This window comes from Opisthocomus hoazin, chromosome 21 (assembly GCF_030867145.1).
Source record: "Opisthocomus hoazin isolate bOpiHoa1 chromosome 21, bOpiHoa1.hap1, whole genome shotgun sequence".
NCBI lineage: Eukaryota > Metazoa > Chordata > Aves > Opisthocomiformes > Opisthocomidae > Opisthocomus > Opisthocomus hoazin.
Genome location: NC_134434.1, coordinates 9,073,101 through 9,089,182, shown reverse-complemented (window position 1 = coordinate 9,089,182; position 16,082 = coordinate 9,073,101). Strand labels below are relative to the sequence as shown.

The 16,082-nt window shown below is 44.0% G+C and overlaps 2 protein-coding genes across 2 annotated transcripts in view; both read left to right on the top strand.

The window, feature by feature from the left end:
* Window positions 1-11,774, top strand: part of CCDC57 (coiled-coil domain containing 57) — a 39,483-nt gene extending 27,709 nt beyond the window's left edge. The window contains exons 9-10 of the mRNA XM_075440593.1: window positions 2,178-2,403; window positions 10,251-11,774. Coding sequence (XP_075296708.1) covers window positions 2,178-2,403; window positions 10,251-10,474 — 450 coding nt within the window. The 3' untranslated portion in view covers window positions 10,475-11,774. The remainder of the gene's footprint in view (window positions 1-2,177; window positions 2,404-10,250) is intronic.
* A 2,351-nt stretch (window positions 11,775-14,125) lies between these two features.
* The window catches only part of FASN (fatty acid synthase), a 48,033-nt gene continuing 46,076 nt past the window's right edge, over window positions 14,126-16,082 (top strand). Inside the window, exon 1 of the mRNA XM_075440710.1 lies at window positions 14,126-14,413. The gene's annotated coding sequence lies outside the window, so the exon portion shown is untranslated. The remainder of the gene's footprint in view (window positions 14,414-16,082) is intronic.

Below are 16,082 nucleotides of genomic sequence, written 5' to 3'. Positions count from 1 at the left end.
TCAAGAACTGTAACAGGTTAGTCAGGTAAGTGCAACATTGGCTGGAGAATTTGGTATATATTATCAAATTAATCTAATCAAGTTCTTTTGACATCAAAAGTATTAGTGAGAGCATCTGAAATACTAGTTAGGGCATAGCATAGTGAAAGCCATCTGGGTTCCGAGACTGGGAAGGCTCAAATTATTTGAGCTCTGTGAGAACAGGTCTGGGAATGCAGCACTCTTTTGCAACTCTTCATTAACAGTCTGATGACCTGATCAAGAGCTGTCACAGCAGCACTGTCACAAGAAGTATTAGCATCTTGTAGCATAAGGGAAGTCCTCAGAGAAAAGGATCAGGGAGCACAAAATAAATAGCCTCACTGGCGTATCAATGACACATGTTATAGGACAGTGGTATGGGCTACTTCTGAAGCAGGAGATCTTAAGCTTCTGGTAAAACTCCAAGGTGAAAAGGTCAACTCTGGTCCTAGATGGCAATCCTGAGCATATGATTCTGATCTCCCTCTTGTCAGGTTTCAGAAGGAAATAGGTGAGGCAACTGCGAAAGTGTGCAGGAAGCCTGGAAAGTGGTCTGTCAACAGGTGAACTTACTGTGGAATGCCTCAGTGTGCTTGTGGATGTATAATATGTTCAGGATGCTTATGAATGTCTTATTAACTTGAAGTCACAAGCTTGGCATCATTTGTTCACTTGAACTTTCAGTTCAGTGAACTGTTTCTTAAACTCTAACACCAGGAATAATTTTTACCAAGGAGATTAAGGTCCAGCAAAACATTTGAGTAGACTTTTTATAGCCTGCTTGTTTCATCTGTGCACTTCTTGGATCAAGATCTGAAAAAGAGTAGCTAAATGTTTATACTAAATGTATGTAAAAGCGATTTCCAGATCTGTGCAAAATTACCACAATTCAAACTACATTTTTTTACTTTTTTTTTTTCTTCTCCACCTCTTTAATTTTTTTTCTTTCACAACTCATCTTAGAACTTAGCTGACTTCTAAGTTGACACCAATGAATATTCATTGCCCATCTATCCTGATCTTCCCTTACCTTATTTTTAATGAGCTGGGTACTGTTTGCTGTTTTTCTGACAGCTTGTGTCTCCCGTGTTCTTTTCAGAATCACTAAAGATTCTTCTTGCTTTTTTAAGAACAGATAGATTTTAAAAATACAGTATGTCCATGGCTCTTGGAGAGGTAGCATTTGACTGTGAGTTTCCAGATGGTGTACTAAACTCCAGGAGTGGTAGTCAACCTCTTCAGCTCATGGGTTGCTTGGAGGTCATGGTTGAAGTGGCTATCCCTGAGAATCTTTCCAGCTCTGGAACCTTTGGGATCGTCTCTATTACTGCTGGAATTTGTCCAGACTAGAAAGGACAGTCCTTCTCGTATCCAAGCTGCTGATCTTCAGTAGTCAAATTCCAGGCTGCTCTTACCCAGAACACACCTGCTGAGGCTTCAGCTCCTGCACTGAAGCTGAGCTCCAGGTTGAGCTTCCAAACACTACTACTCTAGTTTGGGTGTTTTTCTTCTAGGTAATCACTCTTACTAGCCAGGCTACATTTGCTTCTGTGTTCAAGAAAATCTGAGATAATTTATTACTATCGCACCTACAGGAATTTTGGTGTCAGTTACTTTATATGATGGGCTCATGTTTTGTTTCTTTAGTCTTAAATATTTAGCATAAGACTTTGATGGTTATTTTCATTTCCTTCAACAGGGCTGAAGCAGTTTGCTTTTCATCAAATCTCACTTTAATTGCTACATGTTGAAAGGTGGTTAAACTTTGTGGGATAATCAGGTTTTCTTAGTTGCTGACAAACCACTTTTCCATAGCTGCTTTATTCTATTTGGTTTTTTAGGACTTCTTTGGGAGTTTCTCTTCTGTAATTTAGTAATGGGAAAAGACAAAAGTGAAGAACGACACTGGCAATATAAACTTGAGTAACAAGAAGGATGATAGTAACAGCAGCAAGAAATGTAGATTTTGAACATATTTAGAAAGAGGTGTATTAGGAGGATTGTTTGGCCCTGTTGATCTGAAGGGAACATAATTTTGTTTAATATTATTTATAACTGGTTATTTTAAACCTAGCGATGTAACAGCAAACTGAGCTATAAATGTGTTATTTTTAGAGACCATGAGTTATTTGTGCTAATGAAACATTTCATATTAGGAGCTGCAGTATGCAAAGGAACAGCATCCCTCAGGGATCACTCCTCTAGTTGCCTGCCCTAGCTTAAAGGAAGAAGAAGCTCCAAGCAGCTGTGGGGAAGAAACAGAATTACCATCCGCTGAGCTTTCTTCATCTAGAGCACACAATTTCTGCCGAGGTATTTGGCAAAATTCAGAAATAAGATCAAGCCCTTCTATTCTCAGTCATCAAAAGAACACTGACCAAGGTAAGCATATGTTGTAAAATAGTCACAGTATTTGGCTCTTCTAGAAGAATCAAAGTACAGTAGTGGATTCTGCCCCCTTCCACTAATTTTTTTGCATGGCTGCTGCCGTTGTTACAGTCCTGTAATCCGAATACAAAGATCTAATGAGTTACTTGAAGGGCATTTCACTCTTGCCAGCAGAAGAAAGAATGAAGAGAAATGCCTATATAGGTCTTCAGTTTTAATGCCATTGTTGCAAATACTTCTCCCCTTTTATTAAATACTCCTGGAAAATGAAAACATTCTTCTGTTTTGACATAATATAAACCTTATCTGGGGCAGATATGAAAGTGTCTGTCTGAAAACTGTACACTTCAGGCATTACCAAGTGACTGTTAGATCAAATTGTAATTTGGCAAATCCTTGCTTAATAATTTTTGTGGCAAGTAAACAGCTACAGTACTGCTTAGTGTGCTAAGACCTAAAGGCCAAAAGTGAGATTATGGGCATAGCGTGATATATGCTGTGGGCACACAATGAACTAGGTATTGTTATTCACTAGAATTTTGTAGTCCAGTGCCATAAGTTGGAACTTAAAAAAATAAAAGCAGACACAAATTCTTACATGTGAGACAGCATCCTGACCTTGCATATCAGACAGTATCAGGGTTAGGATGAGAGGAGGAGGTAAAACCTAGGTCACAAACTGAACCTTACTCAGTGTTATACTTCTACAAAAAGCACCACATGTTCTTGGAGATTTTAGCAGGAGGGCCATTTGTAAGGTGTGTGCAGTGAAGTGTAACCGCTTCACAGGCCAGTTGTAAAGGAACTTTTTAATGGTAGCCATTGTGTTGAGCACTGCATTGCAGATGAATATTACGTCTCCCAAACTGTTGGCCTGTTCATGAAGTAACCCTTTATCGGCAAAACTTTGGAAAACTGTTCTAATGCCTGCTGTGGATGGGACAAAGAGTAGTGGCCCTGAATTATAATACTAGAAAAACTTTAATGGCAGCTAGTAATGGAATATGTTCCCCAGAACAATTGTAGACTCTTCTGTGTTAAAGGTCTTTATAAACAGACAGACAAACGTCTCTCCAGAGTGTTCCAAGTAAAGGTGATTTTTATTTTTGAATAAGAGGTTTAGCATTTAGTGAATTATTTCTTACAGTGCTGTGGGGCTTGAGGGGGTTGTTGGGTTTTTTGGTTTTGATGTTATTACTTTCATCATCATCATTATTTCCAAGACCTGATGGCAGCTGTGGCATAACATGGCAGGCATTTAGCCTTTTCAAATGAGCTTTATTTTAATCGTGACCTGTTACCATTACATAGAAACTTGTGTGCCATTAACCACACACCAGACAGCAGGAGGAAGTATGCAACCCGTGGACTAAGGAAAGTGATTTGTTCCCTGCTATTTGATACTTGTGAGGCCACATCTGGAGCACTGTTTCCAGTTTTGGGCCCTGTGGTATAAAGGATTGACAAACTGGACTCCAATGGAGAGCCACTAAGATGGCTAGGGCACTGGAAGACAGGTTACATGAGAAGAGGTTTAGAGAACTGGGTAGAAAAAGAAAGAGCCAATGGGTGGTCTGATTGCTGCTTTTTAACTACATAGTGAGAGATTTTGGAGAAGACAGAGCCAGACTCTTCCGGGTGCACAGTGAAAAGAAAAGCAGCAATGGACGCAAGTTGTGTTAAGATACATTCTGAGCAAGGAGTGATAAGCACTGTGACATTTCACCCAGAGGTCCTTTCCAACCTATATTACATCTATTTTTAAACCAGTGTATAGATGCAATGAACCATCTTTAGCAGCACACAAGGAAAAAAAAATGTAAAAGGGCTTTCAAAATGGAGAATGGATTATAAGTGTATTTATTCACAACAGCGGTGCATTGCAGGGACAAAGTAATGTGCATTGGCAGACCTGTAGGACTGGAACAGACATAGTGCTGACAGTCATGATTCATGTGCTTTTTTTGTGGGGCTGGGACTGAAATAGGAAGAGTATTTCAGGTCAGGCCTATATTGACAGGATAAGCAAAAGGATGTCTTTGAAACATTACTGATAGTGCCATGCAGTTTTCACGCTGCTGTGTGTATGATGCAACACCACTGGCAGCCTTACAAGGACATCAGTTTCTTAATGTCTAGAAATTTCCAGCCACCATTGCAAAACTTATTGTAGATTTTTGGGGATCTAGAGAGTAGCAAAACGGAAAGATGATACTGCCAACACGAAACAAGTGAAACATCAGTCAGGGGTGATCTTTTCCTGAGAACAACCGTAATTTGATCTCTGCATCCAGATTTACCCTAAGAACATGAGCAGAGCTGCTTACTCAAACATGCAGGCCCTGAAAAATTGCACTGCAAGAATAGGACTTTTAGAAACCCCTTTATGTTGCTTAGCTTTCTCGCCCAGGAAACCATCCAAATGGTATGCTTAGTTATACTAGACTGAATTCTGCATTTCAGAAAACAAGACTGTGAAGGCAAAATCTTTCTTTTTTGGAAGAATGTCACCTCAGAGCAGAATATACAAAATTTTCAAGGAGTTCTGCTTCTGATATTTAGCAGAGACTTGCATTATTATTATTGAGTTACTGGAGTGTGTCCAGAGAAGGGCAACACGGCTGGCGAGGGGTCAAGAGAACAAGTCCTACGAGGAGCGACTGAGGGAGCTGGGGCTGTTTAGTCTGGAGAAGAGGAAGCTGAGGGTAGACCTTATTGCTCTCTACAACTACCTGAAAGGAGGTTGTAGTGAGGCAGGTGTTGGTCTCTTCTCCCAGGTAACCAGCGATCGGACGAGAGGCAATGGCCTCAAGTTGCGTGAGGGGAGGTTTAGATTAGATGTTAGGAAAAACTTCTTTACTGAAAGAGTGGTCAGATATTGGAATAGGCTGCCCAGGGAGGTGGCTGAGTCCCCATCCCTGGAGGTGTTTAAAAAACGTGTGGATATGGCACTTTGGGATATGGTTTACTAGGCATGGTGGTGTTAGGTGGATGGTTGGACTTGATGAGCTTAGAGGTCTTTTCCAACCCATGATTCTATGATTTTTCATGACTGAGCTATGGAAAATTCATTCAATCTTTCCTGTTTGAAACCACTCATTTGAAATTAATACATTCATCAAACACAAGGCTACAGTGGATAGAACCATCATTAAGATGGAATGACTCGGTACTGGGCTTTCAGATACGTGACACACACACCGACATGAAAGCTTAGTAGCAAAAAATTATTTGCAACAAAGCAAGCAAGTTAGTTTGCTTATTCAAACATTTCTTTTAAAAGTTCAACTCTGAACAAATCTGTCACACCAGTAGCTGTGTTTTATGGGCATTTCTGGGCATTTTCTGTACAGAAACAATTGTAGTGTGAGAATGATTTTCTGAACCTGTTGAACAGATTAATTTATTTTTTTCATGTACAAAACTGCCTGTTGGGACTTAAAATGGTTGACATGTCAGGTAAGCCCTGCAATTTGCTGTATTTCCAGCATATGATACAACTCAATGACTCAATGTGTTTTTGAGTGTTTATGGCTACATGTTAACATTGAATTACTGAAGTGGACTGTTACATATTTTATTCCTTTCACTATGGAATTCAGAACCTGTGGAAGCTTCCAAGCAAGTCAGGAGGCTATGAGATATTTTAATTTTCTCTCTCCTTACTCTACCTGCTGATTTTTAGTTTGTACTGTAGGAATGAGATGGATTTAATAATTTCTGTGTTAATTCTGCAGATAAATAGAAAGAAAAGGTTTAGAAGGAACACATCGTCCTTGTTCAGGTGTTTTTGTTGTTCTGTATCATTGAAAGAAAAAGATCCTGCTACAGAGGTAGACGGGTACAAGCCACGATGATATTAAAAGCATCAGTGTTACATACATGGATGATACTAGTAAGAAATATGCTTCTGTATTTCTTTCCTTTTTATATGCCCTGTCACAGAGGTTGAGAGCAAGTGGGAGACTTTGGCTCGTAATCCATATCATATGTGTCATAAAGCTGATGACAGGTCATCCTCAAAGGAAAGTTGCTTGTCAGAAGAGCTGTATGGTTTCCTCAGAAAATCATCACATGTATACAACCGTGTGATTAGCTTCTGTACATGCTGCAAGATTTCTCTATCCATCTGTGGGCCGTAGGGCCTTTTATGATTTTAGAATAAATGTTTGGCAGGAGGAGGGGAAGCTTTGTAAAACCTTTAGAAAACTGGAATTTATTTTTTTCAAGTAGTTTAGCTTAATAAAGTTTTTACTTGCTATTGGAGACACTTACTAGTTTTTCTGGAAAGAAAGTCAAACATCACCTGTTAAAGGTTGACTGAAAGACTGCATTTAGAGTGAAGCCAGTACTGTGAAGCAGGCTTTCTGGTACCATGTGAAAAGCTCCTGATCATCTGTGTCACCTTGGGTCAACAGAAGCCGGGGTCAGTGCAGAGGCAATCAGAGCATAAGGCAAGCTCTATCTGCACTTGGAATGTCCCCCCTAGTCTCTTGTTTTGCACGCTTTTGGGGAAGGTGAAGCTTCGTGTTTTTCATGCCAGAGGAGGGCTCCAGTTGTGGTGGATGGTCCCACTGCACATTTTGAGAAACCCCACTGCCACAGATACTCAGAACTGGGTCCTCGGCCTATTAATTTGGGTTTACATTGTAGCCTAGCAAACAATGAGATTGAGCTGCTTTGAAGCAAAGTAACTTTTCTGGTTTACCACTTGAACTTAGGGGAGTTTCTTTTACTATAGTTCACATTGTTACTGTTATTTGCAAAGCTCTGTTGTCTGAAATTCTGCACTTTATGGATCAAAAGTTATCTTAAGTGTTTCCACACTAGACAGAATTTCAACAGCTTTGGCATCACTGACAGTTCTAAGAGCAATCCATGTGGGTAAAAAGCTGGCCAGAGAAAGAATCTGGTAAAATATTAACAAACAGAAAGAGCGCTCAGGCTCTGGCTTCATTCTGGCTCCAATCAGAGAAGGACTCACCATTTCTTTTCTGCATTACACAAAACTTCATCTTTGGAGTGTTTCGCAAATATTAACTAATCCTCTAGTTACATTTTCTTCACTTAAATGTTCTTCTCCTGAATAGGAACTTGTTTGAGTTGGTGTTCCTTCAGAAACACTGCTAGCCATAAGCAAATATCTAGTGCCAAGTTTCTTAAGTGAAATTTTCCATCTGGGGAAATTTCACTTTGCTCATGCAACATGTCTACCTGTATCTCTTTAGTTCTGAGAAAAAATCTGTGAATATTAATTTCAGACTGTAGTTGACACACATCAAATAGAAGATATGTTAAGCATTTCAATACACTAAACATTTGGGTCCATTTTCACAGGCAGTCTAGGCTCTTAACAATGATCTTACTCGCTCTTGTTGCCAAGGTCCCTGCTGAAAGTAAGTTACAGGCTTGTAAACGTGGTGTGCCTTTTCATTGTTGGTTTGTGAAAACTGAGCTACTTGCATTAAAATTTTACTGCACAGTGCGCATTCATGCTGATTTTGTCAAGGTCCTTCACACGTGAACAGTCCCAGGCAGAACCAGTAACATATGCAGGTCCTTATTCAGTGTTCCTTTAGGATATTTCACTTTAAATAGCATTTCTAATTCTGGGCTATTGCTCTTTGTCTTTTTCTGTTTTGTAGAACTAACCTTACAAGTTTGCAGGGTTTTAAATTTCTGTGTTAACAAGAATTTTTGACAGTCCAAAACTTTACAATAGCCATATAGAATGCTTGTGTTCTGTGTTGTTCCAAACACCTAAGCAAGTAGCTTTTGCTAGTTACAACTGTAATGTCTCTGCTAATGTCAAGAGACAAGCATACAGAAGACTTCAGAGGAAGGGATGCATGTGATGCATTGGTGCTCGGTTACTTTTCCTTTGGATCTACAGTATTGGGGCCTCCCACATTATTTCTGAAAGTTATACCCTTGGTTGAATACAAAAGACCCTTCAAAACTGAGGGAGTATTCAAAATAACAGACTTACCGTAAGCAGTGTTGACTGTGTGCTATTTGTGGATCTGCTCATTGCTGTTATTTAGACCACAAACAAGACATATTCTCATTCTGCTGCAGCTCCTGTTGAAGCAAAATAATCTTTGAAGCTGTATCCGGTACCTTTCAGACACCGCTGCCTGCACTGTTCTTAACTGTTGGTGTTGTAAAATTCTGCTTTATCATCTGCCAGATGTGGTAGAGGTCTAGGGTAATGAACTATAAGGATGAAAGTCCTTTTTCCAGGCAGGAAAATACACCCAAAGGTCTTCCATGGACTCAAGCATCCTCTTTCATATCTTCTACATCTGTAGGTAACCACTAGGTGGCAAGGTGATTTTGCATCAATAGCACAAGAGTCCACTGGGCTCTTGCTGCCTATAACAACAAACGCCACCAAGCTGACTCAGTGCAGAGATTGCACACACACGAGTGAACAGCTGGCTCGGCCTAAGCCTGAACATAAAAGTTACTGTGAAAAGTGGTGTGTTTTGACACTAGCCAGAGTGTCATGCTTTGCATAGAGCTATAAGCCCTCAATAGATTAATTCATTCCACAATTCAATAATATTTTTTATTTCCTTCCATGTAGAATTTTGTTTGGACTTTCTACCATGTTCTGTTGACTATGAAAATTTACCTTATCCTATTAATAACTTATCTTCATCAATTTGTGAGCCTCTTATTCTTTCTCTGTGATTGAATAGTACCTGTCGCTGAAGCCTACCATGATCAAAAAAAATCATCTAGTACAGAATGTTGTAGCGTGTGTTATTGCGAGTATATTGTGACTACTTCTGCTGCCTGCTTTGGCTCTTCATAGCAAATCTAAAGTTAAAATCTCAGTGCCTTGAAAAATAAGGATTAAGTGACTAGAGCCAAGCAGCTGTAAATATTATCTACAGCTTACAATGGATACTGTGATGGACCAATTCCACTTGTCTTACCTAATGAAACCTGTGATAAGACTGAAGTTCAGTTGGTTCGAGATAGTAGTTTTCAGAGAATTATGCGAGAGGCTGCAGAATGGACTCCAATTGATGTTAAGACCAGTCTCCCTGCTTGCCAACCAAAGATGTTACTTTTTGAGTTAGTCCTCTCTAGTACATACAGTACACTCTCTAGTACACACAGTACTTCAAACAAGGAAAACAAAGAATTCCACAGTAAACGCCTTCTTCCATGAGAAAAGATGAAAACAATCCCAAAAGATAGTGGTAGTAGTGCAGCTTTGTGAAGCACACAGAATTGCCTTTGAGCCCTTTGGATTGTGCATATCCAAACACGTTTTGCTCCAGCTTTTATGGCTGCTGGTGATTTCTTGAAACAGATCAAACTGTTGCAGCCAACTACTTTATCACCATTTCACAATATGGGCACAGGTAGGTAGGTCTTTGTGTTGTGTTGTCCAGTGTGTTGGTATTGCCTTTATTGATACATATGTTCTCTCACAATGGAGAGAAGGGTAAACTTGTAAAATAGGATGTTTAAAAACAACTGAACAGATAGGTAGTGCTTGACTTCAACAGTTACAGTGACCTTCCAGCTGTCTTCCTTTCTCCTCTCTTAAGCAGTCTGATGAAGAATGAACAGCTACAGATGAAGCAAGGATTGAGCAGGAGATACTGATGTATTATGTCATCAGCATAGCAAACCTCAAAGGACAATTGTGTGCCTCCTATGTACAGAAATGCTTCTGTTACTCAATATAAGACATCAACAGTATGGCACTATGGCAGCAGTATATTTGGAGAAAAAGAGTAAACCAGTTCTCTTCAACTATCCAGTCTCATAATTAAATACAAACATAACTACAAAGTATTTTTCTTTCTTTTTTTGAGCAGTGGAGTTTGAAGTGGCACATTCAACTGAGAAATCGGAAGAATCTCAGCAAAATATCAAAGCAAGGGATAAACCGGAAATGCCAGCAGCAGATCTGACAGTCAGAGGAACCAGACTGGAAGTTCGGCAGAAGTTAAAATCCAGGAATTTATCTTGTGCTCATCCCATAAAACCAAAAATCTCTTCTAACATGGCAAAAATCCGCAACTATAATATTAAAGACTGATTTCTTTGCCGGTGGCAAGTCCCAGGTCCACACTTACTATTAACTTTGAAATCTGTAAAACAGATATAAATGTCAGCCTCCTTTTTGTATGTCGAGTTGTGATGTTTGCAGCCAGAAAAGAGAACAAATACTCTGTTTCATGCTGTGAACCCTAAAATAAAGGGTTAATCTGTGTACATTATGTGATCACAATCTTCAGTGTTAATGCTAATTTATTTTAATTATATATGCTAAATATTGCTTGCATCATGGATTTAGAAATGGCCAGTTAATACATATGTAAAGCTTTGTGCCTTTAGGCAGGGCTTGCAGGTCATTAGCAAATATTTTGTTGAGAAACTGTAGATGTGATTCAAGCTTACAAGTGGGATGCCTCGACCTACTTGTTTTCTTATAATTAACAGTGCAACCGTTAATCCTGTGCAGCTATCTTTCTACCTGAAAGAAAGGGAGCTGAAAAGATTATACCTGAATCTGTATTGTTTCTCATCTTTTGTAGCTCTTTTCACTTGTTCAGACAGCATGAAAGAGTATAAAATTAAACTTCGATTGTCACACCAGTAATTATATTTATCTTTAACAAGAGATTGCATAGAGTTTAAAGCAGTGAAAAACATGTTCGTTAGCAACACTTGAAATTGTACAGAAGCATTGTAAGAAATAAGTCTTACAACAGATGAAACTAAAAGAAAACTTGAAGGAGTTGTGATGTAATGAGGGATATTTATGTAGTTGTGAACACGCCAGGACGTTGAAACAAGTAATCAGTGTATTTTTGTAACATTTCCAGTAATGCTGAGCTGTCTTGGGATATTACAGTGATGAACTTCACTGTAAGTAAAGGAAATTACACATGAAAAACTAAGAAAAACTTTTTTTACTGTGAGGATGGTCAAGCACTGGGACAGATTGCCCAGAGAGGTTAGGGACTCTCCAGCTGTGCAGATAATAAAAACCCAACTAGACGTGGTCCCGGACAACCTTTTTCCAGCTGACCCTCCTTGAGTAGAGGGATTGAAGTAGGTGATCTCAAGACTTCCCTTCCAACCCGAGCCTTTCTGTGATTCTGTGCGTGGTATCACTGAAGTGAATAATACTTCCCAGTTGCTACTAAAAACATACAAAATCTAAACAGGATGAATGAAGGAGGAGAGCTACTTGCCGACGAGCGCTTTTTTCCTGTAGCGCTTTTCTTTTCAGAAATGCATTCCTGGTACTCTTTGCAAACAGCTGCTCTCTGTGGCATCTGACAGTGTGGTAGCAATCATTTTGAGAGTTTGAATAATAATTTTTCTACTCCCTGCTGAAAATCTTTTGCTTTAGTGCAAAGGTGCTATGTTATTATAGTCAGATATTAAACCTGTAATAAATTTCATTGAGATGTCACCAAGCCATTATGATGCCCTAGAGACCTTGTGAGCTTCTTTCCAAATTGTTTAATTACTTGAAAATCCTGTCATTGGATTCAGCATTTAACATTGTTCTTGAGCCAGAACATGATGCATTCCCTTCAACCAGACCCTGAATGAGCCCTTTCTGTAGCTCGAAGTATAGTGGTTTCTAACAAGTACAGGAAGTTTGGCCAGATCACACCAGACACAGCTCACACTGGTTATTTCTAGAACACAATGTATAAATTCCAAAATTTTTAATAGCTGTGGATTATGCTGAAAAACATTTCTTTAATTTCCAACTTCATGTTTCATATTGAACTGTGGAGATGTGCAGGTTTTCAGTGCTATGAGATTCCGTGCATTTATGGATGTTTAAAGCAGTGTGCCCTTAGAAAAAGAGCAGTTTGTTCCATAATCTTTTTAACACTGCACCTGAGCCTGGGAAACATCCCTTTTTGTTCCTTACATTATGGATGTAAGCTCATGGGCTGCAGACTTCAGAAATGCCTTTGCATAGGTTTCTTTGCAGGTTTTTAGGTTTTCTGTTTGCTGGTTTGAGGGGTTTGGGAGTTTTTTTGTGGTTGTTTAGTCCCGTCCCCTCCCCCCATCCCAAGTATGTCACCTGGCATGCCTGGTCATGCAGACATCTTGCCAGAAATGCAACTTTAATTTATTCAGTTTACCTGAGAAACAGGTTTCCTTAAGGCAACTGTAGGTATGGGAAAATTATAGCTCTTGATTGTTTAATTTTGTTTTACTTGTGATAGAAAAAAAGTAGTTCAATTATTGTACATTTGCTTCAGAGTAACTATAAGAGCATAGTGTATCCATATGCTTAAAATGAACAAGGTTTGCATAATAAGAATAAATAACATGAACATATTGCTTGGCTACTGGGGGGGAGGTTGTGCTAAGTGTGTACCTAACACAAGGGGAACATTCTCATAGATTTCTCTTATGACCAAAATATTTAACAAATTGGGCATTGATTCTTAAAAACCAAATGAGAGAGTGGTGACAAGGTGGCACTGTGGATGCTACTGAATTGTACAAAGAAAGGAGAGCCTGTAAAAAAGAGAATTCCAGCCGATCATAGAGTATCGAAAAGGTAAAACAGAGTAAACTGCTGACTTGTTATCAAAGGGTTAAGAAATTATAGTAGTACTGAGGAATATATGGATACAGGCAAAAGGTCTGCCCAGAGAAGGTGATAGCACTCGAGCTGTACTGCGCAGCGCAGCTCCGGCAGCGGTGCAAAGCGCTGCTGGAAACGGGGCTTCTGACCGACGCGTTTTCTACCCCCGAGTCAAGAGACGAGGTCAGGGCTTTCTGCATCCCGGCATTCGGGCCCACGCCTGCCGCCCGAAAGGCAGGATGGCTTTTTGTGGTTTGGAGCAGCAGTCGCAGGTAATTTAAATTTGTTTACTATTTTGCTTTAATTTAAGGACTAGAAGTTATATAGAAAGTGGATCAAGGGTGCCTGCGCGCAAAGCCATGGTCCCCTTCTCCGCCTTTGGAGAGGTGGGCGCGGCGGGAGCGAGGCCCTGGCGCCCGCGGGAGCGCGGCGGCCTGCCCCCCGCCTTCGGACCTGCTCCGCCGCCGCCAGTCACGGCGGCGCGACGGGCCCGGGCACGGGGCTGCGCATCCCTGGCCGGCGTGCCCGCTGCCCTGTGGTAACCCCGGGACCGCGCTCCGCCGGGGTGAACGACCGCCGCCGCTGGAAAGTGGCGGCTGCTGCTCGCTCCGCCGGCGGCCCCGGCCGTCCCCTCAGCCGTCATCACATCGCCTTATCGCCTAGCAACACCCCACGGGCCCCGCGATTGGCAGGGCCGCGCCCCCGCCCACACGCTCCCGCCTCCGGATTGGGTGCCGGCCCGGGATTGCGCGTCCAGCCCAGTGTCTCTTCCCTTTGTGCGCCGCGGGCGCGCGCGGGATCTCCGCAGTCCGGCCGAGCCTGGCCTGGCGCCCGCCGAGCCGTGGGGCCGGCGTGGCAGTAGCCCCACAGCGTGCACACCCGCGGGGAGGTGGGAGAGGGACACGAAGAGGCCCGCGGCCGCGGTGGGTCGGTTCTGTCTCGGCCCCGGCCAGGCCCGCCTGAAGCCAGGCGCCCCCCGCAGCGCCCGGCCTTCCACGGCCTCCAGCACGGGGCGGAGCGCGAGAGCTTGGCCCAGTGCCGCGGGCACGGGGGCCCGCCTGGGTCCGCCCCAGCTATGCTCTTGTAGTTACTCTGAAGCGGCTCCGGCGGGCAGGGGGTGGCATCACCCCGGGGCCGGCTCGGGGCGGCCCTGCCCCGACTCTCATTGGACTGCGGCGAGGAGTAAACCGTCAGCCCATGTGGCGTGGCCGCCGGAGGTGGCGGCTGCTTAAATAGCGGTGGGAGCTAGAGGGAGACAGTGAGGAGGGCGCGGAGCATCGGCCGTGCGCAGCCCGGCACCGGCCGCCGCACAGCCCGCGTGCACCCGCAGCGCCTGTCCCGCAGCAGTCTGGTCCGGCGCTGAGCTGCCGCCAGATTTTTCCCGGCGCGAAACCTTCCGCCCCTGTGCAGGTACGGGCGGGACAGCGGATGCGGCGCGGCCGGGAGAGCGACGGCCTCGGCGAGCCACTGCGCCCGGCGGGCGCGGCGGGGGGGGTGGGGGGCTCCATATTGCCTTCTGCGCCGGAGAGCTGCGCCCATGCCTCGCTGGGCGAGTGGTGGGGGCTCCGCGGGTTCGGCCGAGGTCCGCGGGCCCGTCCCGCACGACCAGAAGGTTCTGCGCCCCAGCGCCGTGGTCGCCGCGGCCTATTGCCGCGGGCCGCTCTGCCGTGGTCCAGCGCGGCCGTGCCGAGGAGAGTCCCCCCCAGCTCGGCGGCTGGTTACCGAGCCGCAGCCTGCCCGCCCGCCCGCCCGACGAGGAGGCGCGGAGGGAGGCTGAGCGGCTGCATTGTGGTGCCGGCGCTCGGCCATCTTGGCGGCGGGCGGGGACCATTCCGCCGCGACCCCTCGCCGCCGTGCCGGGCGGGCTCGGGGACGTGGCCGGGGGCACCGCTGCCCGCGGCCCTCGCGCGCGCCCGGCGGCGGGAGCTTTCCTGCCGTTCCTCCGAGTTTCGGCGCGCCGTTCCGCAGCGGCGGCGAGGGGCCGCGCCCGGTGCGGGGCGAGCAGCGTGCGCCGCGGGGCTGGGCGGCCTGGGCTGTCCCGCACTGCCGCGGCTCGGGCGCCGAGCGAGCGGCGCGGAGCAGCGGGCGGCCCCGGGCGGGCGCCGGGGCTGAATGGGCCGCTGTGTCCTGGCCGCGGGGCGGCAGCGCGGCGCGGTGCCGCGGGTCGGTAGCGCAGGAGCACTGGCGTGGCAGGGTGAGGAAGCTCGTGAGGGAGGAGATTCAGCGTTCGCTGTTGCGAAAGGTGACTTGTCCGTAGGTACTAGGAAACCGTCTCAAAAAAAGGTGCCTCATATATACTGCTGAACTACTTTCCACTTCGATATAAGCCTACCGCCCAGACAGAATAACCCATTGATTGTACATCAGTCTGGATTTGATGATACGATTCTGTCAGGAACGTGATGATGCTCTTCTCTCTTCTGCTGTTTTTGCTCCTGTTGGATTTTTATTCCCCATTCCTTCCCCAGCATAGGGCGCTTGGAGATACTGACTGCATATTTTCCTAGCTAAAGGCTTTATTTGGCTGAATAAACTGAAACAGGCAATGTTTAGACTGTGTACGTTAACTCCCATACTCCTTTACAGAGCAGCGTTGGGGGCTTTAAAGCGTGTCTTGCCTTGGGGGGGGGGGGGGGGGGGGGGGAAGAAAAAATGAAAGGCAGGAAAAGCCTCAAGGTACATGAGCAAAGAGTTCACATTTTCCTTCAGTGTGCATGGTTCTTGAGTCAAACTGAAAATAATAGTACGTTGTGAAAAGCTGCATTTTATGGATGAATTCAGATGATGAGGGCCCTACGTGGAGGCCTGTTATGAACAAATATTTTACAAACATGATCTAGTGATACTGGGGACTTAAATTTTTGTACAAATCAATTCTGACCATTCGGGAATCAGCTGTGTTGATTCCATGGGTGAAATCTAACCTACTTTTCTCAAATAACAGCTCTGAACAAAATTTCTTGTTAAATAGTGCATTTTAAATTTGTCTTTGTACCATTTTTTCACTTGTCTTGTGGTCAGTGGGACAAATCCAGTCTCGAAACGGAAAGAGACAGTTAAAAGGTCTTTGTTAAACCAA